Source organism: Martes martes, assembly GCF_963455335.1.
Source record: "Martes martes genome assembly, chromosome: 3".
NCBI lineage: Eukaryota > Metazoa > Chordata > Mammalia > Carnivora > Mustelidae > Martes > Martes martes.
In genome coordinates, this window is record NC_137890.1 from 156,045,910 (window position 1) to 156,071,599 (window position 25,690).

General features: G+C 50.5%; 1 protein-coding gene across 1 annotated transcript in view; it reads right to left on the reverse strand.

The window, feature by feature from the left end:
- Positions 1-25,690, reverse strand: part of INPP5D (inositol polyphosphate-5-phosphatase D) — a 109,448-nt gene that overhangs the window by 14,480 nt on the left and 69,278 nt on the right. Inside the window, exons 10-21 of the mRNA XM_080798803.1 lie at positions 21,675-21,781; positions 19,192-19,294; positions 17,000-17,196; positions 16,419-16,536; positions 13,152-13,248; positions 12,495-12,633; positions 11,092-11,200; positions 10,830-10,918; positions 7,056-7,137; positions 4,136-4,225; positions 1,740-1,853; positions 387-469 (exon numbers count right to left, since the gene is read on the reverse strand). Coding sequence (XP_080654929.1) covers positions 387-469; positions 1,740-1,853; positions 4,136-4,225; positions 7,056-7,137; positions 10,830-10,918; positions 11,092-11,200; positions 12,495-12,633; positions 13,152-13,248; positions 16,419-16,536; positions 17,000-17,196; positions 19,192-19,294; positions 21,675-21,781 — 1,328 coding nt within the window. The remainder of the gene's footprint in view (positions 1-386; positions 470-1,739; positions 1,854-4,135; positions 4,226-7,055; positions 7,138-10,829; positions 10,919-11,091; positions 11,201-12,494; positions 12,634-13,151; positions 13,249-16,418; positions 16,537-16,999; positions 17,197-19,191; positions 19,295-21,674; positions 21,782-25,690) is intronic.

A 25,690-nucleotide genomic window follows, 5' to 3' on the forward strand; every position in this document is an offset into this window, starting at 1 on the left:
TTTCGATTCCACCCCCTACCATCATGGGGTCATGGACACATCAAGTTCTTTCTGAATCCAGTGTTTGGATAGGAGCCAGTGGACTCCCACCTTTGCGCCTTCACTTGATCCTCCAAGTTGGGGCTCAGCAGGTAAAAGGACACTGCAAGGTGGCGGGGAGGGGCCAGGGTTGCAGAGCCCAGGGCCTGTGTCTGTCACTGCAGCTGTGTGATGGTGAACCAGCCTCTCTGGGATCTGCCTCAGTTTCCTTCTTTGAAAAGTCACATGGTCGGACAAGCCCAGCTCTAGATCCCTTCTGTGATCTATTATGGGTACCGAAATCCATTTAGGAATATTGGGGCCCCTGGGGCCAAGCTCTGCCTGGCTACGTCCTGTTCTTGATTTACCTTTGGAAGGGTCTCGCCAAACTTCACCACCAACTCCCCTTCACTTCCTTCTTCATTTTCTCCTTCTTGACTCTTGACAAAACCTGTCAGAGGACAAGAAGGCTGGTTTTCAGAAAACAGAACAAGAGCCAGACAGAAAAGCCTCCTGGGGTCGCCCCATCCAGACCAGTGGAGATAGTCCTCCCTCTTCTATCTGTAGGGGCCACTCCTGTTTGGGAGTCAGGCTTGCGGGGGACTCTGTTTTGGTGCAGGGGATGGTCATTTGCCAATATGGTTGAATTATTTTTAGGAAAATCTAAGAGATTCCCCTCCTTTTCAGCTCTTTTTTTTGCAACAAACCAGGCAACAAAGAAATCATCACATCACAGGCAAAGAGATTAGGAAACATGACAGCTCGTCCCACGCCACTCAAGATAGCAGCCTTTTGAAATGCTAATTTGAGCTTCCTAATATGCTGTTTCCATAGAAATGTATGCAAATGTCTTGATAGTTTATTAAAAACACCCGCATGAAAATCCATCATTTTTGGAAGTGCCTTGCCCCTGCTTGGTGACCGGGGCCCTAGAAACTTCATGGAAAATGTGGGTCTGTCGCCAAGACTGAGCCCGGGTTGGGTGGGAGGAGCCAGGGGAGGGGAGGGGGGCAATACATCTGGATTTCTGGAAGCAGTCGTCATCCCATCACAAAATGCCTCCTTCGGTGGCGCTGATTCGGCCCTGCACCCCCACCTCCAGACCATTCAGCAAAGGGAGCTGGAAACCACACAGATCTCGCCATGGAACAGCTTTAGACAATATGCCTACAAATGTCACCCAGAAAGGGTGTTTGCTAAACACAGTTTGTGCTAACTGCTGCTGGCTGGGAGGAGGCTGTCCATCTCGAGCTCGTCTGGGGACACCCCAGACAAACAGAGAAAGCTGCCCTGTCCCACAGAAAAGAGCACAGGACCCCAGGGGAAGAACAGGCCCCCCACTGGCCTCCTCGTGCTCTGGACCTTCGCCCAGGATCCTCTGGTTGGGTCAGAGCCCCAGTTGTGGCAGAGGGACCCCCAAGTGGGTTACACTCTGCCCTGAGGGGCAAGGAGAGGATCCAGTGGCTCAGTCACCTAGACGGGTCCACACGACAGTGGCTGTCCCTGTCTCTGAGGCTGCAAGGGCAGCATCACGGGCCAAGGGGGATGCCCCCTGGTAACTGAACCCCTGAGCACTTCCCCCCAGGCCCCCCACAAGCCCATCTGTAAATCCTTCCCAGAGAGAGAGAGAGAGAGGGACATGGTGCAATGCACCGTCGATGAAAAGGCACTTACGAGAGAGTCCTTTCTGCCCGGCCAACGGCAGCTCAAGGCCCACTTACTCTCTAAGCAGCTCGAGTGGAACTCCAGGTAGAATTTGGTCTGGGACTTGGTCTTCAGCGTGGCGAAGCACCTGAGAAACTCAATCTGCCCTTGGCTGTCGACAGTGCCGGGGCCTGGAGTGGGTGACAAAGGGATTTGTCTCCACGATATGCCCAGACACGGAGCATTTCCAATCAGCCCTCAACACCAGGCTCCAAGGAAGGCGAGGTCTGGGTGAAGGCGAGGTTTTCCCTGAATCCCACTACCCACCCTGAGCATCCCTGATGATGGGAACGTCCAGGCCGCGGAGATCTGGGTGGGGAGAGCGAAGTCTTCAGGGAGCCAGGAGCCCGACTCTCAGCTTTGCCGCTGAACAGCGGGGGCCCTGGCAATGCCCGTAACCTCCGTGCCTCAGTGTCCCCATTCGTTCTGCCTGAGAGAACCTGTATAAAGGCTCAGTGCCTCGATACCTAAATCTGTCTCGTTTCTAAGTTCAGGTAGCAAGGGATACCAGCTCTTCCCTCCTCAGGCCGACTTCCCGCCACTGCTCATTTACCCCCGTTCCCACCCTTGTGTCTGGCCCGTCGTGGGATTCGCTGACAGGATGCATTGGCGAGCGTGCTCAGGCTGGCCCTGAGCACGTCCCGGCCTTCCAGGTAAACTCCAAGCCACGCGACAGCCAAGACAGACGTTCCCGTCCTCTCTTCCACCCAGACTTTCCTTCTTCCCTTCCTTCTCCTTTCCCCAGCTTTATTGAGGAGGAGCTGGCAAATGTAATTGTACATATTTAAAGTGTACAACGTGACGATTGACACGTACACTGTGAAATGCTTACCAAGATCAAGATAATTAACACATCCGTCACCCACATAATTAACTGGGGTTTTTTTTTTTTTTTGGCCTTTTTTTGGTGTGGTGAGAAAGCTTAAGATCTGCTCCCAGCAAATCTCAAGTGTACGATATTGTATTACTATTATTATTACCCAGGGTCATCATGTGGACTATTAGCTCCCCAGAACTGATTCATCTTAGAACTGAATGTCTGTACCCTTTGACCTACATCTCCCCATTTCCGGCCCCACCTCAGCCCTTGGCAACCGCCATTCTCTCCTGTTTCTATGAAATTGGCAGTTTTTTCCAAGATTCCCCATATAAACATACACCTATGGTATGTTTTGTGTCTGGCTTATTTCACTCAGCTTTCCTCCATTTCCTTAAACCCCACAGCACCGAGGCTGGGTTCCACTTAGGACGATGTTCAACCAACGCTCGATCCAGGTAATGGGTGTTTGTGAGCACCGTCTGGCACTGAGTCCCAGTGGAGGGTGGGCAAGCCTGATGTGCTGAAGGTCCTCACTGAGGGTGTGATGACATGAGCCACCCCATTCATGCTGCAGGAGCTCAGAGAAAGGGGAGATGGGTGGGAGCCCAGAGAGAGATGGAAGGTTCTAGAAAGACAGTGCCCAGAGCTAGCACCAGGTGGTAGACTAGGGGTTATGTGGAGAGGAGAGGTCACACTGCCAGAGCAGACATTAGACCCAACAGCATGGGGAAGAGTGTGCTAGAAGACAGTATTCTAGCCTCCCCTCTAACCCTCAGGGCATGAAAGAAACAGCAATACAGGCTTTTCCTGCCTCCATTGCCCACCCCCCTGCACTGCCCCTCAACCTTCCTCAATTAGCCTGGACTATCTGCTGAGCACAGAAGTGTGGGGTGATCAGAGCAGGTGACAACATGGCTCCCCAGTCACCTAGATCCAGGCTGGGCATGGCACAGAGAACACCAGGCCCTTGCTGGGACGAGCAGGGCCTGGTGAGCAGGGCTGAGCTAGGTTATTTGAAAACATACCTACAAATCTAAGTATTATTTACTCCAGCATTTCTCAGACTCAGTCATCACATCCCATCCTTACAATGTTTACCGTCTCCACCTACCACGCACCCACACTAATACTGACTTAATATTTTCTTTAAATAGACTTTTTGAACTTAAGTAAACATATTTAAATAAGAAAGTACCTCACAAGACTAAGTGGAAAACCAGCCCTGCTCGCCTTACACAGAAGAGACAAATGTGAAACGTATTACCAATAAATGCATTATTACCGATAAAGGTTCATCCATATCCCACCCAGAACTGTCTTTGGTGGCAGACACACCACACCCTGGACAAACACTCATTTACTCAATTTTAAAGACTGAATTAAAACCGAGGCTTAAAGGCCGACATATTTGCCAAAGAGCCCAAGAACACGCTCTGCTCTGAAATTGTGATAGGGCTTAGAGGCGAGGAGGGCTCCTGGTTGGAGTGTGGACGTGCCTGGAATGATGAGCCTCCATCTACCGGAGACAATGGCCTGCTGCAACAAGAAGGCGGGAGCGCAAGAACCAAGGGATAGATGCTGCCTCCCACTTACCATTCTTGGAGACAAACTGGGAGGTGACTCCTGCCTCAAATGTGGCGAAAACAGGGCTGTGGTCACTGGTCATGATGTCACTGGTGCTACCTGCAGGGGAGGGAAGGCATTTCTAAGCAGGGAAGGAGAAACCCTTCTGGTCAAACCATGGATGGCAAACTCATGGCAGAAATCAACCTCTATTGATGGAAGCTTCCAGAATTTTCACGGTTTTGCATGTTCCCCTGACCTTCCACAACCCCGCTTAAAAGTCTCAGTGGAAGTGTGTGGCACTCTCTCCTCCACAGCAAAAATGTGCCTGAGCTAGTTTTTCTTAGAGACACATGAGTTTTTAAATAGATCATGGGATGTGAACCGTGGAGACTTTTCTGGTCTTGGCACTTTGTTGCACAGCTCATGGCCCAAAGCAGGATAGAGATTTAGGTCACCACAGTGCTTCCTAGGACTGGGAGAGAGTAGAAGGTGAGAAAGGGTAGACATGGAGTGTAGACACTTCTTTTAAGGAACATGTGGCTTGGAGAGAAGGCAGCAGGGCATGTTTGGAGGGTGTATGGGAAGGAACGTTCTAGAGATACTGAGATCTTATAATAGAGCTTATGAAGGAGCCATGTGCTTATAATAGAGCCATGTGAAGATGTCTGGCTGGGTACTCAGGGCTGGAGATTTCTCTTTGTGTTTGGAGTCACGATGTTAGATGGAAGCAAAAGCCACGAGGGTGTCTGGGCTCCCCAAGGGAGGCACACGGGATGCAAGGCCAGGCCACACTGACCAGTAAGGGCCAAAGAGAAACAGCAGAGGAGACCAAGAAGGCAGTAAGACAATTGAGATCATTTTCTATAAACCTCCTATTGATCATCAAGAAAAAGATAAACAACATCCTGGCTTTCAACCAACCAAAGGAGATAGGAAGAAAATTCTAAAAGGAATACAGATGGCTAAGAAACAGGAAAAAATGCTCACTGGCTCATGACCATCAGAGAGACAACTGAAACATCGAGTCAGAATGAAGGAGAAGAAGAAGGAGAAAAGCGGGGGAGGAGCTGGGGCTGGAGCAGAGGACCCTCACTTCAGAGGGTAAAACAAGGTTAGCCGGGAGAGGAGGGGGAGGACATCCCTTCTCTGAGACAGGAGGGCAAAAGGTAGGAGAGGCACCAGCCTAAGTCACGTTTGGATGTGGGCAGGAAGAAGTCAGGGAGGGTCCAGTGGTGCGTGAAACAGGAGAGGATTGGGGTGGAGGGAGTCTACTGAGAGCTATGCGGTGATGGAAGAGGGGGGGTTCCGGTGAGAAGTTAACAGGTGGACAAGCAGGGTTTTAAAATGTTCTTAACCATATTTTATGTCAAACATAAAGCACTAGCACTATGGTGCCTGTGCCCTAAAAACTAGGAGGGCGACAGGGACCTTGAGGTAACCTCTGTAACCATAGCTTGTACGACCCCTCCCACAGTGAGTCTGGGCCTAGCTATGTGACTTCCTTTGGCCAACAGGACATTAGCAAATGTGAGACAAGCAGAGACTCAAGAAGCTCTTCCACATCTGGGACTTGCAGATGTGGGATCCCTGGGACCCGGAAGAAGCCTGGACTAGTCTGCTGGATGATGAACAACACGGCCAAGTTACTACCAACACCCCTGCTGACAGCCAGCCAACCAGCCGGCCAGCCCCTCATCTTGGTGGCGGGGGTGGGGGCTCCTGGCCTGACTGTGCCCAGCCAACACCAAGCAGAACGGAGATGAACAGACCCAAGTTCGACCCAGAGAACTGTAAGATGTCAAGTTTCAGGATTATTTGTTACGCAGCCATAGGTAACTGATATACACTATTTATGCCAATCACCGTTAAGACCCAAGCTCCTAGTTTACCCCGCTTCCTGAGCTTTGGACATTCATTCCCTTCTTTCCCAATTTCTTGCTCACCCCCAACTCATTAAACCCTTCCACTGCATCTTCTAGCATCCAGGGAAATATCACTGGCAAAATTCCCTACATTTTCAGCTTTGCTTTCATGTTCTATACCCAGTCTTTCCTGGAAGATATTGCAGCCTCTCGAGGGAGGGCTGATTTTCTGCTCCCTCCCTCCTAGGTGGGTCCAGAGCAGGAAGGTGTGTCCTCCCTGCTCCTCAATGCCACTTCCAGAGCAATCTCCCTCTGTTTTCTTAAAAACCTTCACTGGGGGGGCGCCTGGATGGCTCAGTGGGTTAAGCCTCTGCCTTCGGCTCAGGTCATGATCTCAGGGTCCTGGGATCGAGCCCCGCATTGGGCTCTCTGCTCAGCGGGAAGCCTGCTTCCTCCTCTCTCTCTGCCTGACTCTCTGCCTACTTGTAATCTCTATCAAATAAATAAATAAAATCTTTAAAAAAAAAAAAAACCTTCACTGGGGAGCTTTTGTGAATGCCAAGTTTAGGTTCAAAAGGCAGTAATGGTACAAGCCAGCATTTTCCCCTGAATCTCTGCAGAATGCCTGCTGCAGAAGGCATCTGGTGGAATCTTCCAGAGATGAGAACTGGTAGGACTCATGGAGTTGCAGGATATGGGAAAGAAAAGCATCGCTGAGAAATGGGATGGTTAACGGTGGGAGGGATATGGGCCTTTGTAGGTCCAAAGGCTGTGACTAGGGATTTGGGATACCTTTCTGCCTATCTAAAGATGTGACATTTGTCTTGGGAAGTCACTTCTGGGAGATAGAGCTCAGGTGCTAGGAGAGGGCACGTGCATGCCTTCCCAGGGCTCTCGTGCTGGTCCCTTCTGAGCAGCAGGAGGCATGCACACACAAAAAAGGAATGGACATCAGTTCAACTTGGTGGGACCATGGTCACCTCCAGGTCACCTGACTGGGGTCACTGGGACTTCTCCCATTTTACAGACAGACAGACTGGAGCCCATTAGTTCCAGGCACCCGAACCTCCCAAACTGCTCCTCACCGTAGGACTGACACACCACGTGCACCAGCGGGTAAGATTTCCAGAGGACTCGGTCACACCAGGAAGGCAGGTTGTACTTCATCTGGAAATCAAAGTCATGAGCTTTGTAAATGCCTGTTAATTCTCTGTATCTAGAAATCAGTGTAAGAAGAGGTTGACTTGTAAACTCTGTAATCCTTGAATTCATGTGCTGTTGGGTCATTAGAGATTTGCCCTATAGGTGGCCTTCAACCCGTTTCATTTGCCTTAAATCCTCAGTCCTGAGAGATTGGGTTGAAAGTGCAAGTTGTGGGCTTCACCTGGGTCAGTCTGCCCGCCCACCCACCCACCTACCTGCTGATCCACCATCCATCCATCCACCTACCTGCCCATCCACCATCCATCCATCCATCATCCATCCACCTACCTGCCAATCCACCATCCATCCATCCATCCACCATCCATCCACCTATCTGCCCATCTACCATCCATCCATCCAACCACCATTCATCCACCCATCTGCATATCCACCTATACCCATCCAACCACTCAAACAATATGTATTAAGACAAGCCCTCTCCAGGGGTGCCTGGGTGGCTCAGTGGGTTAAAGCCTCTGCCTTCAGCTCAGGTCATGATCTCAGGGTCCTGGGATTGAGCCCTGCATTGGGCTCTCTGCACAGCAGGGAGCCTGCTTCCCTACCCCTTCTCTGCCTACTTGTGATATCTGTCAAATAAATAAATAAAATCTTAAAAAAAAAAAAAAAAAAGACAAGCCCTCTCCAGGCTACAATGGAGAGCAAGATGCTCATTGGGGTGATAGACAAGGCAAACTGACAATATCCTTTATCCCTTTAAGTTCTAGCTCTTTCTCTTCTGCCTATAAATATAAAGGTACTCATTCTAACAGAGCCTACTCCTCCCATCTCCTGCAGTTACTTTTCTCTTTTTCCCAATTTTCTTTCCAGAATGTTCTACTTTCATTGCTTCTACTTTGGGACCACCCATTTCATTTTTTAAACTTGAGGTGCAACTTACATATAAGTATATAGCTCGAGTTTTGATATTTGTACACACTCATTTAACCCCAACAGAGAGAAAAATCTCCCTCACCTCAAAGGTTCCCTCATGGTCCTGTGTCCATACTACCACCTTGCAGAGGTGAACATGATCATGCCTAATGCCTCTCCTGACGCATTGTCTAACCTTGAACTTACAAATGGACTCGCTTGGTATATATTGTTTGATATCTGGTTTCTTTCACCCATGTTGTTCCCTGAAGTTCACTCGCCATCTGGCTGTGGTTGTATTCCACTGGATGTACACACTGCATTTATCTAGTCTACTGTGGACATTAGTAGGGCTCTTCCCAGTTTTTGGACGTTGTGCACGAAGCAGCAATAAACATACTCATTTCTCCCTTATGGTGAACATAAGTACTAATGCCTCTGGGGCTCCCCCAAAGTGGAATTCCTGGGTCCCAGGGTAAGCACACACTGTTGCCAGCCTGTTTCTCTTAACACTGCAGTTCTCAGCACTGGCTGCCCCAGGAAATTACGGGAGGAGCTTTGCAGATACGAAAACCACGGCCCATCCTGGGTCTCTTGCATCAGAGCCTTGGGGGATGAGGCCCGGACATCCGTATTTCTGGAAAGCTTCTCCTGGCTCACCTGCACACACTTGGTAAAGAGCCAGTCTCATCCACCCCCAGGCTGGATTTCACCCAAGACTATGCAAACTGCTCTTTTAAAGTCCACCCAACCTTCTGGACCACATATCCAGCTCTTTGTGCAGGGCTCACGCACAGGGAACATGTTCTCCTAGACTCACATTCCACACAGGTGACCGCTAATCCTGACGGTCTCTCACCCCTGGCTTCTGTGATGCCCAGCTGCCTGGTTGGTCTGCCCACCACCTACGATAGCACTCCTGGCCTGCCTCCTTTGTCATGTCTGCCTCCTCCTCTCACCTCTGAACAGGGATGGCCCCCAAATCTGCCCACATCCCTTCCCTTTGCCTCTTCCACTCACTTCCTGACAACGTCATCTATGCCGGGTGGGGGGGCAGGGTGTCCGTGTTCTCGGTGCACACGATTCCCAAATCTATGACCCAGTCCTGGTGTCTCTCTCTAGCATCACATAATATTTTCAATTGCCTTCTGAATGTTTCCTGAGGTCTTCCTCCAATATTATACGGTAAGTCTGAAGACACGCTCTATGTTCTGATTTGCGCTTTGGTCCACGGCAATCAGATCTATTAACACGTCCTGCTTTCCTTTGCTTCTGCTTTATGTGCTCCCAGTTTTGACTCAGGCCCTTCTCAGCAGGACCCAGCACACGGCCTCCTCAGGGGTCCCCGGCACCCTCCTCACCCTCTCCACAGACGCAGACCCACCTTCTCTGCCTATCGCTGCTGTGCTGCCAGCCCCCAGTAGAACTTTCAGTGGCTTCCCTGTTTTCCAGCCAACAGGTCAAAACCTCACCCTGGCATCTAGGGCCTCCCTCCCTTCAGCTCAGCCTCTATGTCCCCTGATACTCAAGTCAACCTGGACATGCTCTCAGGGTCCCCACATGTCCCCATGGATCTGCCCAGATGGTGCCAGAGGACCATAGCCACACAGCAGCCTGTGGACGCCCCGCAAGCAGGTATCTTGCCCTGGAGGTCTCTCAGTCTCCTTCCTCTACAGCAGACCTGGATCTTCTCTCCTCCTCTGTCTGGTTTTCTCTGTGAGTCCCTGCCTTGTCCTGGCACCACCCCCTCATGTGGCCTGACCCTCCCTCCTGCACTTCTCTGCTTGCCCTGAGTCCTCAGGCAACTTTCTGAACTTGGGCCTCCAGCAGCCCCAGAAGCTCACCATTCCACACCTCTAAGCCTCAGGGCTTCCTGAGAGTCCCCTAGAATTTCCTACCTCCGTATCTGTCCCAGCAATTCTTCCAACTAGATCCGCCCCCCTCAGCCCTCATCCTGTCCTCTTATTGATAGCCAAGCTGTCCCTCACAGCACCACAAGTGGGCCCTCTTTGAGAAGACTCTCCTCATCTTTCCTTGCCCTAATGGTCAAATCCTCATTAGGCTCCTCAGTGCATCTGGAGACCTCATATTCCATCTCTGATTAGTTAGCTGTGTGTTTGTCTCATCTTTCCTTCTATAAACTCCTTGGGGCTCCTCTTTGATCTCCTACCACTAGGAGAACATCTAGCTCATCACAGGTCATCAGTAAGTACCTGTTGAACAAGAATGAATGAAAGCTTTATTGCAGCTTCCCCCCCAAACACTGTTCCATGGAACCCAAGGAACTTCATAAGGTAATAATTAGTGTTCCATGACTAACTGAGTTTGGCACAGAAATTTCCTTGTGGAGAACTATAATGCTCATAAACCTGTAAAGGCTCTGATAAGTCCTGCAGTCAGGGAGCTTGTTTAATGATGATTTACTTGGCAGATTAGCAAATAGATTTCATCACAGGACTTAAAAAAAAAGCTTCAGAACCCAGTTAAAGAAATCCTTTAAATCCTCTCAGACTCTTAGACTCTCTGGACAGAAGGGAAATTCTGTATCAGAGTCTAGTGTCTTGCAGTGGGCAAGTGTGGTTGCCTACCCTCTCCTTCGAAGAGGTCTTTTGCTCAGTGATGCAAATCGACACGTGATCTCTAATTCCCCTTCTTTTTTTCCTGTGGCCTAGTGGATCAAGATGCCCTTCACATCCCGTTCACCGTCATGGGAACGGACGCAAGAGGGGTGATGTGCAGGGGGCTGGAGATGGAGGGCCAAGGTGATGCCTGTGAGGAGAACTCACCCCTGTGGCCTTCTGCTTAGTGTAGGCGTACTTGTCCCGAGTCAGTCTTTCAAAACGGTAGGTGGGCGCGAACGTGATTTCTTCCTCCTCTGAAAACCAAACAAAACGCTGGTTTCTGCTTTGACTCCCCAAGTTCCACATGGGCGACATTTCTGTCTTCTTCAGGCATAGTCCTTCCCCTCTCCACTGAGGATATTCAGGGAAAAAAGGAGACAGCAATGGCTGGAGGGGGCCCAGGAGCAGAGGGACACATAGTTCTTACCAAAATGCAGGAAGACCTTTTGCTCCTTCCTCTCCATGAGTAGCTGGTCGTGGGACAGGAGGTCTGCATACTGCTGCTGCTTGATCTTCTGGACGATGGCTTCCGCCTCCTGGAGCAAGGACATGGCCAGGCCCCCAGTGAGACTCCCCACCCCTGCCGACATTCAGGAGGCCCATTACCACCTGCTGGCCCATCGCCTGGGACCCAGAGCCCCAGAAGCTGCACCAGACCCTGGTCCCGGGGCTGCCCGGCTGGGACGTCTTAGCACTTAACTGTTTTATAAGGAAAACCCTGCAAAAGTCATCAAACATCAAACTTGTACCTGATAGTACAAGTTTTGGCTGGTTTAGATTTGCAGAGGACCCTTTAACTTTTTCTCTGACCTCTAGTATTATTCTTATGAACACTCCACGAGCAGGTAGCTATTTCTATTGTTCTCTGTGGGAACTGAGGCAGCTTGCTGTGAGGCCAGGGAAGGATCTGAAATCCCAGCCCCCTGAATCCGTGGGCATCGGCAGGGAGGCGCCAGTCCCCTGGACCCCGCGGTCCGCCCTCTGCTCTGGTAAATGCCCTTGGCAGACCTCCTGCTGAGGGAACAGCCACCACAGCCCCACAGCCCGTGAAAGGTTGGGATTTGTGGGGTCCCTGTCCAGCTCTCTCCCATACACTGCAGGGAGCCTCTAGTGAGGGAGGGAGTGGTGGGGAGGCAGGAGGGGCACAAATGGCCCTAAGCCCTTCTTCCTCGGTCTCTGCATAGCAGCTGAGGCAGCAGGAGTGAGTGGCAGGCTGCTCGGAGGAACAGGAGGGAAGGGGAATGAGAAGGTCTGGGTTCCAGCCCAACTGTCTGTGATCGGCAACCGACCCCAGGCCATTCCTTAGCCTGTCTGTGTCCCAGGGTTCTCGGCCCTCGGTTTCTGCCGTCCTCCTTTCTCCCCACACAGGACGCAGAGTGAAGGTTCTACACCCCGGTTAGGGATGTACAACCTGTGACCAAGGTCTCTGCGCAGACTGCACGGCTCTGCTCCCAGGTCTGTCCACCCTCCCTTCCTAGGAACCCTCTGCTCTCCCTGAGAGAGCAAGGCTGTGTCTGTCACATGGGCCTTTGGACTGCTGCTCGGCGGACCATGCCTGGGCACCTGACGAAAGCAACGTCTTCCTTAGCTGCCCAGGAACCCGCCATCAAGACAGAAAATTGGGCCGGTCTCCTCGAGTACGTGGGGACCAGGTGTGAGCAGAGGTTAACTCTAAAGGCAGGGGTTCTACAACAGAGCGGCATCAGGTCCCAGAGGGGGCATAGTGGCCTCGGCCCAGCTCGGTTTGGGCCCCCGTGTCCCCGTGTCCCGAGCTAACTTGAGGGAGCCTCTGTCCCGTGCAGCCCTTGTCCTGGGCAGGCGGCCCCTTACCCAGGTGGGCAGCTCCACGCGGTAGTTCAGGTCCCCGAGCCAGAAGAGGTGGGTGAAGCGGTGAGTGATGTTGAAAGGGCTCAGCTTCTTGTCCCCCAGAGCCAGAAATCGGAGAATGCTCATATAGTTCTGGTTTCGCCTATTTCAATGAAGAAGTAGCCGCCTAGCATGGGGTGGCTGGTTCCCTACTTCGCCACCATGGTGGGAAGGCGAAGGGAGTCGGCAGCGGGGAGAGGGGGTGGTGGAGATGTAACTCTGGGCCCCTGGCTGCAGCAGACTCCTTCCGTGTGCAGGTGGTGCAAAGGGACTTTCAGGTGGAAATGAGAGCACAGGACAGGGGCCCCCAGAGCTTCCATTCAGCAGGGAACAGGCATCACAATTATTCTAGAAAGAGGTCTTTGTGACCAGGCCCAAGGGGCTTTCATCTGTAAAGGGTGCCTGGAAGGGATGATTTCCCTTTAGAAATCATCTAGCAGATCAATGACATAAGAAAGCATGTGTCCTGTCCTCCCAACAAGATTCACCCACATGAGCGGTGGCTCTTGTGCCATAGGTGCGGGTAAAGCCAGGGCTGCACGTGGCTGTGGCATTTGGGGAGGTGAGGTATCTCTGGGCAGATGAACCTGTTACGTGCTCTCGGGCAGGGAGCTCCATTACCTGAGTTTCTTCTCGCTTCCGGAAGTCAAGTGGCTGTTAACAAATCCCAAGGAGGTTCCGTTGAACATAAACGACACCCCCACGGCTCCCTTGTTCCCTAAAGGGAGAGGAGAAGGAAGAAGTGAGCACAATAGGCAACCTTGGCCAGGGGCGGGAGATCAAGGTAGAGCACGGTTATTCCTTAAGAGGAGATCGAGAGAAGCGCAACAGCTTCGTCTGGAGCGAGACTCAGCAGTGGCAGGGACTCGGGGGGTGGGGGACATTCCTCCAGGACCAGAAGAAAATGGGGTAAATGGCCTGCATCCTTGGGAGTCCTCCACGGGGAAAGGATGGAGGCTGCTGGTCTAAGTCATCCTGTTGTCCCCGTCTTGGGGTCTCATCAGTTACCTCACAGGCCAAGCAGGCAAGACCACCGAAAGCAGCCAGAAGCTTGGGGAAGATTTAGACAAGGGAGCCCAGGGCTAGGTGGGCTAAAGTCCCCCCAGCTAACCAGGCTCCTGGTGGGACCAAAAGCCCCACCGAGACCACCTCTCAGATTCTGAGTTTCAACCTATTCTAGACTAGTGGTTCTCCAAGTGTGTTCCCCAAACAGCCACAGCAGCACCTGGGAACGGTTGGGAGGGCAAATTCTCAGGCCCTACCCTGGACTTGCCGAATCAGAAATTTTGGAGGCGGAGCCCAGGAATGTGGGTGAAACAAGCCCTCCAGGTCAGGGGTAGGCAAACGGTGGCCCAATGCCAGGTGAAGATGATTTTTACATTTTTAAATAGCTGGGGGGAAAAAATCAAAAGAAGGTTTTGTGACACATTACAACGGTATGAAATTCAAAGAGGAGCCCATAAATAACATTTTATTGGATCACAACTATGCCCAGAGTTAAGTAGTTGCAAGAGAGGCTGCATGACCTGTAGAGCCTGAACTATTTCCTGGCTGGCCTTCTAGAGACAAAATTTGGCAAGCCCTGCTCGAGGACATTCTGACACACAGAAGTCTGAGAGCCTGCTCTGGTCAACAGCTTGAGCATATGCACTGGGCACTTGAAACATGGCTGGTCCAAACAGAGGAGGGCTCTAAGCATACAGATGCACCAGAGTTATGCCTCAGTAAGAAAAACACAATGTAAAATAGTTAATAATTTTTATATTGAACACCTACTGAAACTGTAATCTTGAATAAATGATGTTTGATTAAATGTTAGGAAAGGACCTCAAAGATCATCCATTCTCCCTCCTCTGTCATCCACCCTCCCTCCTCGGGACTGGGGCCCCTAGCAATGATGGCTGGTCCTGCTCCCCTGTCCTGGGGCGGGGCGAGGGGGCCTTACCTTCTGGCTTTCTCCCCATCCTGCGATATGACCTCAATTTAAATCCCTGCCCACCACTTTGCCACCGGGCCTGGGACAAGTTAAGGAACACCACTGATGCCTCCAGCATCTTGTCTGTGAGTGGGTCCAACAATGGTCCTTGTCCTCCCCACCCCCACGGGGCATTTCTAGTAAATGGGATAATCTCACAGAACATTTAGCTCTCAGTTTTACACATGTATGTTCTCAAGGTCTTGGCTCTTCTAGGGATTATGTCTGCCAGCATGAGCCAACCAGCGTTCACTGGGCTCTGTCCCATGTTAACCATGGCTGGGAGCCATTTGGAGGGAGAAGAGGGGAAAACGGCAGCCCCAGGGTTGGGGGAAGGGAGGAGCAGGTACATGGGATGTGAGCAGGCTGCTGTCTGCATAGTCACTTGTCCAGTGCCTAGCACCGTGTGGGGGTGGGGGGGGGGTACACATGGTCAGCTCGGTCACAATGTCACGATGAATGAGAGTTGGGGGAGCAGCCAAAGGTGAGGTCTGGCTGTGGGGTGGTTTTGTCTTGTACTGGGAGGTCTGAGTACCTTCCATGCTGTTGGAAAGGGGCTGGTGGCAGGCAGGCGGGCAGCCCAGGCAGGCTACAGCAAGGACAGACAGAGGTTCCTGGGCAGCAGAAGGGCGTGGGCTTTGACAGGGCAGCTCCCGAGAAGGAAGGAAGGGGGCAAGTGGGTGTGGACGCGGGCAGTTTGCAGTTTGTCAGCAGAAAAGCTGAGAGTTCTTCACATCTGACTGCAGCAAGTCTTCTGTTTCCTGTTGTCTTGGGGACTCTGTCCTGTCCCCGACTTCAACCACCAGAAACCACTGGCCTCGCCGTCAACCCCGCCCATGGCCTGCGTGGTGCACCTGCCCACACACACTCACAGCCTTGCACACGCACTCACAGACTCACACATGTGCTCACAGACAGACCTGCACATGCACTCACACACTCACATATATGCTCAGAGACCTGCACAGGCACTCAGACTCACACATGTGCTCAGACAGACCTGCACACCACTCACAGACCCACACGTGCTCACAGACCAGTACATGCACTCACACGTGCGCTCAGACATACCTGCACATGCACTCACACACATACCCACACACGTGCTCACAGACCTACACATGCACTCACACTCACACATGCCCTCAGACAGACCTGCACACACACTCACACACAGACCCACACACGGGCTCAGACAGACCTGAACACGCACTCACACAGATGCACATGTACTCGGACTCGAACACAGACTCGCATGTACACTCAGAAGCAGAGCCACACGCACACTCACGCCCAGACAGGCTTACACAGAGACCTGCATGTACACAGACACATGTACTTGGATTTGCATATGTAGACTCACACACACACACACACACTCACAGAGTCACACATACAGACACACAAGCATTTCCACCCACACCCACACAGGCTCACACTCAAGGCACTCTTGCCGTCCTCTGCTCTGAGTTCAATTCTCGGAGGTGCCATGATGGGTCCCCCAGCTCCCCGCTAATGCCAGGATTTCCGCATCCAACCTGAGTCGCTCTTGATCTACACCAGGGTTCCCACGGGCCAGATGGAGCCCCCACCTGTGTCTGTAAGCAAAGCTTTCTGGAACACAGCCACTCGCATTCCCGTTCATACTCTCTGAAGTTCCTTTTGTGTCGTGGCACGTGGCCCACAAGCCTAGAATATTTACTGTGTGGCCCTTTACAGAGTGTCTGTCAACTCCTGTCCTTAGTCCTTGATTCTCCCGGTGGGAGCCTGCAGGCCAGCAGTGCTGGTGTGGACCCTGGGTGGGTTGAGGCTGGGGGAGCCCACCATCTGGGTCACCTAGGACTGAGGGGAGCCCAGGAAGTGAAACCCAGGAACGTCGCGGTGCACAGGAGTGTAGCCCCCTCCCTGCTCACCCAGCGTGTTGGCGATGCCCGTCTTCACGTTGTCAGTGCAGATATGACTGATACGGTTCTCATGCTCAGGCTTGGCCAGCACCACAATTCGGATATTCCAGAGGGTGTGGATGGCAATCTGGTGGGGTTGACAACACAGTCACCCTTGGCCAGGGCACAGTGCTTGACCACAGGGCAAGAGATCTCCCCCAACTCTGACCCCCAAGATGGAGGACCCCATTTGTAATCCCTAAACTTCAGGGGAGCTTCTAAGGATACCCCGCAGATCAAACAAAGTATCTTAAAGATGAGAGCCAGGACAGGCCACATTTCAATGAAGGGTGATCTACAAGCAGGGGCAAGGACAGTGATTTTCAGCAACACCCACGGACCCCCATCAATTTCAGAAGCCCCAGGCGCTCCCCTCCAGCCCTGGAAGGTAGTGGTGGTGGTGCTGGGGAATGACCACAGAGCACCCTGGGCCTCTCTAGAAGGTGAGAGCTCACAGGCTGGGCCCACCCTTGCCCCTGAGATGCTCCTGGCCGGCCTCACAGAGGCCCACTGCCCCGGGGTCCCACCCTGCGCCCTGGCCAGCTGCTCACTGTTTTAAAAGTCATGCTGGTGATTTCCTGCAGGGAGTGTTTGAGTATCTCCAGCCACTCCTTCTCTCCCAGGGGGTCCTCCTGGGTACCGATCACATAGATGTCATGGGGGATGTAATCCGCGGAGTCATCCCGTGTCTTTCCCTGCCCCTTGGAGAGAAACCAGGACGTGATCTTCTTGGGAGGGGGTGCGTTACCTTCAACAGCAAAACCCAACACCAAGTGAGTCAAAGGTACATCAGGAGAATTCAAAACACAGGTGGGGGTAAAGCGTGTGGGGCAGGAGGGCCACCCCGTCACGGAAAATCATTTGGGCCACCCCACGAAATGCCAGAGATGGAGAATTAGGTACTATTATTCCCAGGATGTCAGGAAGGGTCAGAGCACAGTTAAGTTTCTCTTTAAAGAGAACGTGAAGTTTCAGAGACTTGAAGTACCCGAAGAGTCCATATGGTGACTTGAACTAGTTGCATGAGACCATGAGACGTCAAACACCGTCCTAGCCTTTGCGACTGACTGAGTGACTGAGACCCTCCTCCAGGAGTTTACAGCCCGTTGGCAAGGACAGCCCAGCAGGCCGACAGGTTTGGGAGACAACGGGGCTTCCTTGCAAAACAGAGAGATCTCAGCCGCAAACTGAGAGCCGAAGAGACAGGAAGAGTGTGGACACCTCCTCCATTCTCATTTCGAAAAATGAGTCAAAGCAGCTTAATGAAGATAGAGTGAAGGATTTACTTCTCCTCAGAACACCCCTTCAAGGTTGAGTAAACCTCTCCCCCAGAGAGAAAACCACCTTGGCCAAGAACCCAAGTAACCTGACGGCAGCCGCTCTGCTCCCCGCTATGGTTCACAGTGGGAGCGAACGCCCTAGGGGCTGGTGGTCTCTGCTTGGGGAGACCCTCCCAGCCACCCAGTGTCTTCCGCACTGTCTTCTGTGTGAAGGGCGCCCCCTCCAGGATGGACTTCACTAGGTCCAGCCAACTCTAAGACCCCCATGCTCACAGAGGGAAAAACAAGGGCAGTGTACCCCCGGGCATGAACCCCTGAGAGTGACAGTTGATGAAATCAGGTGGCCAGCAAGAAACACGAGAGGACAGAACAGGATACGGGACCCCAGGAACACCTGGGCATGAGTGCCTGGGGAGGGCTAGTGGCTTGCGGAATCGGGCTCAGGTGCTCTGGTTCACTCTCCAAGAGTAGCAAATTACGTTCTCACTTCCAGACCACTCCTTGTCCCCCCCTTGAAGGGCTGCTGCTCACCCTCTGCCTTGCTGCTGGCTGGCTATCTGCTCTGTGAGAGGATGGGTGGGTCTGACTCTGATCTGGACAATGTGAGGTCAGAGGGACACCCAGTTAAAGTCAAGTTTCGTATGAATAACACACAACTATTAGAAAAGGTATGTCCCGTGCTGTATCCGTTGAACTAAAATTCAAATGAACTAGACATCCTGTATCTACTTATTTTTTTTCTAGTTGAATACTTCCATGAAATAATTATTTAGTATAATTTATATTTAGTGTGATATATCTGATATGTAAATATATATTAGTATATAAGTATACAGTATACGGTGGGTCCAATATATATTTGGTGTATATTTAGTACTTATTTCTAGCTGAATTGTTACACTATTTGCTACAACTTATATTCAGTACATTTATTAGCATAATACAGATCAGTATATAAATACATGTAGTATATATTTAGCATTATCATTTCTAGCTAGATACCAATCCTCAAAAAACTCCACTGTTTACATGAAATTCAAATGTAATTGGGCATCATCTCTCTCTCTTTCTCTCTCAATACATCGGGCAACCCCACCCAGGGAGGGAGTTCTTTCTTCCAGGCCTGAGGCCCCTTGGAGACCTGCCTAAGGCTGGAAGGTACCCAAGAGTCTCTTCACCTATATATCCAGACTGTACCTAGAACTTTCCAGTTTAGACAGGCAAAGTAACCCAGCCCAGCTGCTACTGGGGTATGAGAATCCCAGAGCTCACTTCTCTTAATCATTGTGTCAGCAAAAGTATAGAATTCCCTAGAAAGGAGGCTGTATAGATACGCTGGGAGAGGGGTGTTGGGAGGAAGACAGACGCCCCCACCCACCCATTTGCAGATGTCGGAGGCAGCAAAGCAGAACCCAAGAGGTAGTGGTGGGAGGGAGAGGGGGGTGGGGCACATATGGACCTACCCATGTTCCAGGTGCCAATGAAGATGGTGATCATGTCTGGCTCTGGCTGCTCCGAATGTTTATTCTTCATCTGCTGGAGAAGCTGGCAGAAGCCTTCTCTCTTCTAGGGATTGAAGGGCAGACAGACTCAGAAAGGCCTCTGCCTCCCTGCACATTACACTTTCAAAGGGCTTGGTCAGCTTCAAGAAAACTGAGAGCAGCGCAAATCAGTACGAACTTGCAGGAGCGCAATCTGGAAAGAGGGTCCGAAGTCTTAAGGAAGTGGCTTCTCTTTGACCTTGCCACTCCTCTGAGGATCTGAGGCTAAGAACCACCAGCAACCACACAAAGGCCCAACCATTTTCATGGGGACTGTCGCATGCACTTCAATACCGAAAAAAAACTAGAAACAACCTTAATGTCCAATCCGAGGAAGCAAGTTAATAATTGTAGCACGGGTCACCGACGTGCCAGAATATTACAGGGTTCACAAGTTTTGATTCAGAAATACCTTCTCAACAAGGACAGATGCCCAAACTATATTGTTAGGAGCAGGAAGCCGGTTGACAAAACAGTATAAATAGAATTATTGCTTTTTTATTAAAAACACAAACAAGGGGCGCACCTGGGTGGCTCAGTAGGTTAAGCGTCTGACTTTGGCTCAGGTCATGATCTTGGGGTCCTGGGATTGAGCCCCATGTTGGGCACCCTGCTCAGCATGGAGTCTGCTTCTTCCTCTCCCTCTACCCCTCCCCTCCACTCATGCTCCCTCGCTCTCTCTCAACTAAATAAAATCTTAAAAAAAAAAACAAAAACCCACTTTTTGCTTATTTGTATTTGTTACTTTTTCACCAATGAGAACAGGTTACTTATTTAACTAAAGAAAATTTAGATCAAAGAAACCAAAAAGAAGAGAATACAGGGGGGTGCCTGGGTGGCTCAGAGGGTTAAGCTTCTGCCTTCGGCTCAGGTCATGATCTCAGGGTCCTGGGATCGAGCCCCACATCGGGCTCTCTGCTCAGCAGGGAGCCTGCTTCCTCCTCTCTCTCTGCCTGCCTCTCTGTCTACTTGTGCGCTCTCTCTCTGTCAAATAAATAAATAAAATCTTAAAATTTAAAAAAAAAGGAAGAAGAGAATACATGAAGGCTATCAGTCTCCTGAATGGTCTTCACCGGCCACTGGTGACCATTCAGCCACTGAATGGTCCTGGCTACCTGGGCATATGGGGCGGGGGATTAGGGGGCTGAAGCAGAGCAGCCCTCTCCGAGATGACAGTCAAGGGCAGACTGACCGAACAAGCACACACACATTTTAGGTTGTAACATATGAAATTAACAAAGTTTTACATCTACAGAGATGGCAATTTCATACCCTTCAACCTAAAAATTGCAAACCTCAGTTAATCAATCCCCTCTGAAGAAACCTACTCACAAAGATGTTACAATGACTGTCACTGCTGACACGTGGATGGCTCAAAATGCAGTGCCTCAGTTTACTGCCGTGTCTCAATCTTTCTGAGCTGGTAGCAATGGGCAGAATTGGTTTTTAGATCTATGTCCATGTACCCAGAATGTCTGTCCAGAGGTTCCTTCTCTCCACATCCCCCACCACCAGCATCTTTGTTTCTCCCAGCCTCTTCTCTGTCATTCCTCCGAGTCCTGCCCACCCCCAGCCCCGGCCAGTTCTGGGCACCACCTGGCCTCCTGCTGGCCTCCCAACAGCCTCCATTCCCCCACCCCTGCCACATCATCCATGGTACAGGTGAAAGAAGGAAGGTTCTGGCACTTGATGGGGGCTGTCCCTGTAAGTCTGAACTGGGAGCCCTTGTCCCTCAGCCTTGCCATGGAGCTATGCCTGACCAGCTAACACCTGATGTGATGAGAGCCCCTTGTGCACTTCCTGGTGTGAGCCACTTATTAAAGGATAAAGAGTAAGGCCAAGATGGAGGGTCTCAGGCCCTGGTTGGCATGTCAGAGGGGAGTGATCAGATCACAGAGAACACGGCCTCTGGCTATACAGAGACCCAGTGCAATGTCCAAAGACCCCAAGTATTTCTATTGGCCCACACCACTTCCTGCTTCAAGAGCCACTCCTGGTGGGGCATCTCACTCCTGCAGAGTGGGGCAAAAGGTAGCCATGGAAGGAGTGCTGGCTGGTATTCAGATTTAAATCTGAGGTGCCCCAGAGGGCTTGTGTCCAGCCCAGAGAGGCTAAAAAGTCTTCCAGTGGGGATCAGGGCCGGATAAGACACAAGTGATAAAGGATGGACCTTCTCGGGGGCGGACAACGTGGCAGAGGCGGCAGCGGATGGAACCACAGCTGTTCAAATCCCCACTGACCCAGAACGTGTCCCCTAACTTCCCTGAGACTGGTTTTCCCAGGTGGGAAATGGATGGCGAGAATTGAGCAAGCCAATGGTACAAATTTCGAGGCACAAGCAAGCCTCCAAAGACATGTGCCCCTTACTCCTCTCCTGGCCCATTTAAGTAGTTTTCCTCACTTACTTTGGAGTCAGCAAAAACATATTCTTTCCGCAGGGTCTTCTCCTTCTCTGTTTCCACCAAAATCACCAACTTGTTCAGGAACTTCTGAGACTTGATGAGCTGTAGGACTTAAGAGCAATGAAAGTTCATTTACTCATTCATCGACTTATCACCCAATATGTAGTCTATGCTATATTCTGGCACCTGATCATCAACAATCCGGACTTCTCACCCCCAGGAGAGGACCCAATTTGTGCCTAGTATCCTAGATCCCTTTGCTCCTGGCTGTATTTCCAGATAAGGGCTCGTGCTTGGGAAGGGTGGTGCCTGGAAAAAGTCTGGCCAGAGCAGCGTGAATTTCATTTTCCTGTCTCTGCTTTCTTTCTCTCCTCCTCCCCCCTACCTCCATTCCTTCCTTTTTCTTCCTTCCTTCTTTTGCTTTGCTTTTAGTTCATATCTAAATCAAAATTGTTTACTTCTACCAACAATCAAGACTCAAGCTGTTCTACAAGATTTTTTTTTTTTTTACAAATAGTATCGCCCCAGTTCCACCTCTCTCCAATGTCCTTCTACCTACAGGCAATTACATTTAACTCCTGTCTCCCCTCTCATCACCCTCTCCTCCTACCAATATATAATTTCGGTCTCCCTATCATCTTCCAGTAATAATATCATTTTGGTCAGGTAATTATTCAGCGTGCTATGATTATGGAAATGCTACTGACAGATAAGCCTCAACTGCTTCTCTTTTCCTACACAACTTTCGTTTTTTCCTGGAGTTAATAATTGCCATGCTTTTTCATTGGTCCTAACTATCTTAGTTTATAACTCTCTTTTCTGTGTAATCAAGCACTTTCATCAGTTTTACCATCCTGAGGAAGCCTCTCCCAGAGCCTCTGGGTCCTCTCTTCTCTGGACTGGTGACCCTTAAGTCTCATGCACAGCCCTTATCTTAAGTCCTTCCCTCCTCATCATTCAAGAATTCACCTCTCTTGTACTGGATCCAATTTCTCAGATATCATGTCTTCTTCTTTCTTGTTTAATGCCCACATTTTGGTGAAGCAATATCTCTAGTAGTTTTCCAAGAAAGGGAAATGGATAACAAATTTTGGAGGCCTTGCAGGCTTGAAAATCCTACCCATACACCTCACGGACAGTTTGAAATAATTTTCCTCAGGACCTTTCCTTAGGAAAACTTGCCCCATCTCTACTTTTTGGCACTGCGCTGAGAAACTCAATGTCATTTTGATCTACCTGTCTGCATAAGAGTTAACCTGGAAAGTCTGACTGCCATCCTTGGAAAAGATGCTTGTAAGGTGGTTGTTGGTTAGCATCTGGGAATTTGGATTTGGGGAGGGTCCCCAGCATCTCCTGAACTGATAAGAGCAGCTCAATATCCCTAAAACTGTCTATACAAACAGTGTGGTTTATGTTGAACATCCACTTTCCTCCTGGAAGTCTGAATTTCAGTACGTACCAGGTAGAGGGTGCCTGTGTGACCAGTCCCCATGAAGAATGCTGGGTGCCAACTCTCTAATGAGCCTCCCTGGTAGATAACATTTCACATGTACTGTCACAACTCATTGGGGGAGCAATTAGGCATGCCCCGTGTGACTTCACTGGGAGAGGTCTCCTGGAAGCCTGTGCTTGATTTCCCCATGGAATTCCTCCCATGGGCCTTTCCTTTTTGCTGATTTTGCTTCGCATCCTTTCACTGTAAACATCATAGCTGCATACTTTATGCCGAGTCCTGGGAGTTCTTGGTGAATCGCTGAGATAGTCTTGGGGAGCCCTGACACAGTCTGTAATCTATCTTTTGAAGATCTTAGGATCTTTTCTTTGACTCCAGTGTTGTAAGACTTTCCAGTGTTGTGTGTGCCTCATAGTGGAACAATTTTCTTCTGTCATGCTGGGCACTTTGTGGGCCAGTTTCAACTTGGAAACTGGTGTTTGGTTCTGAGTTTCTCTCATTGTTTCCATTTTCTCTTACTGCCTTATTTTGGTATTGGATGTCTTAGACTGGTCTAATTTTAAATAATCTCTTCTCTCCTATTTTCCCTCTCTTTATCCTTTTGTTGTACCATCTGGAACCTTTCCTCAACTTTATCTTGTCACCCTTCCATTCTGTTTTTATTTTTAAAAAATTTCTGCTGTAATGTTTTAATTTCCCCCTTCCCTACCTTCTTCCTCCCCTTTCTTCCTTCCTCCTTCTTCATTTTTATTTTGTTCTCTGAATGCTCCTTTTAAAATAGCATTCTGTTCTTGTTTCATGGTCCAATTTCTTTTAACCTGCATAATTTGCTCCCTCCATTTTTTTTGGTCTGTTTCTTTTTTTTGCCTTGAGCCTCACTACCCCTCCCAGGCTTCCCTTCAATGTCTGGTGATCCTTGGCTATGTGTTCCAATGGTGACAGTGGGGGTCTGTCAAGCGAGGCTTCTGCCGATGGGTGGTCTCATGGGCTGACTCACAGGGAAACCCCTGGGCTGGTCACGTGCTCCAGAGACTTTTCCAACCTCCTGCCTGCAGGGTGTAGGCCTGGCTGGCAGCATCCTGGCTGGGCAGGAATGAAGGTTATGGTATGAACCTTCAGAAGTAACCGTTATTTAGTCCTGTTTCCAGTGGGTTCCTCTGTCCTTACCAGCCCTGGTGTCCCCCTAGCCCTTTACCTTCTCCAGAAAACTAACATCCTTGAGTCTAATGAGTGAGGGGAAGCAGAGGGCAGGCTGTGAGGAGTGAGAAAGATCTGGTGGGTCTCTTTTAAAACAGATTTTCATCCAATCCTGATGTTTATAATCTCACCTTCGCCACTTCTGGGGGCCCCTGACAGTATCAATTCCTGTACCCTTTGTGGGTTCTGCGGTATGAGTCAGGTGTCTCAATTTTTCCTACTACATACTTAACATTGAGCCTTTTGGGTTCCTTTAAGTTGGTTATCATTATCCATCTGCTTTTCAGCACTTAGAATTTTGCTGCCACCTCACTCTCTTGGTTCCTGTGAGTTTTGCTTTTAGGAGGGGAACTGACAAGCATGTATGTTCAACCGCCATCTTGACTGGAAATCTTACCCAAGGGAAATTGGGGATGTCTTCTGTGCTCAGTAATCCCATCAGCCTTGTCAGCAGCAGTAAATAACCCAGGGGGTGATTCCTACTGCTGCCAACCGGATGCCCTGAGACTCCCTAGTCTGCTACTAGGAGACCACGTCTCCTTCCTTCTGAACTTCTGTTTTTAGCTTGACCCCCATTTGTAGGATTGTGAGGCTGCTTCCAAGATGTGATATCGTGCTTGGTCAGGATTAGTATTCTATCAGGGCTGGTTAGGGGCCCACTGGCCCCCACACCGAGCTAAATTAAACTAGAAGCTCTTTGTGGCTCTTTTTCTTGCAACTCTCCACCTCACCCACGAGCAGGTATGAGCCGTCAAACCTTCAAGATGTTCCCAATGCCCAACGTTCCCCATCTCAAGCCACTACCACCTCTTGCCTGGTGACTGCAAAGGCCTCCTAATTGATCTGTCTCCCCACTCCCTGCCATAATTTTTTCTCAGCACAGTGGCCAGAGTTCATTTTAAAGTGGGATCATACCACTGCCTTGTTTAAAATCTCCTAACAGGGTTCACTGCACTTAGAACATCCTCGGGACTCACCAAGCCCAGGACAGGTGCCCAATCTCTACATCATCCGTGCTTCGGCCACTCGAGGCTCACTCACATGACAAGCCTGCCCCCATCTCGGAACCTCTGCCCAAGGGTTTTTCTGTGGTTTTTGTGTGGCTAGCATCTTCCTGACAGGCAGATGCCGGCTCCAATGGCCGTCCTCCATCACTGTCCTAACATCCTCTCTACATTCCCAGCCTAGAGCTCCTCACTCCCTGACACTTTCCTGGCTCACGTTATCTGTGTACTTGGTTATTTTCTCCTTGACTCTTACTTGCATGGAACCTCCCCGAGAGCCAGGACCCCTTTGCATCCCCAGGGCCTGGCATGTTGTGACCGCTCAGTGAGTGAATACGTTATGATTTCCTCATACAGCTGCTGGC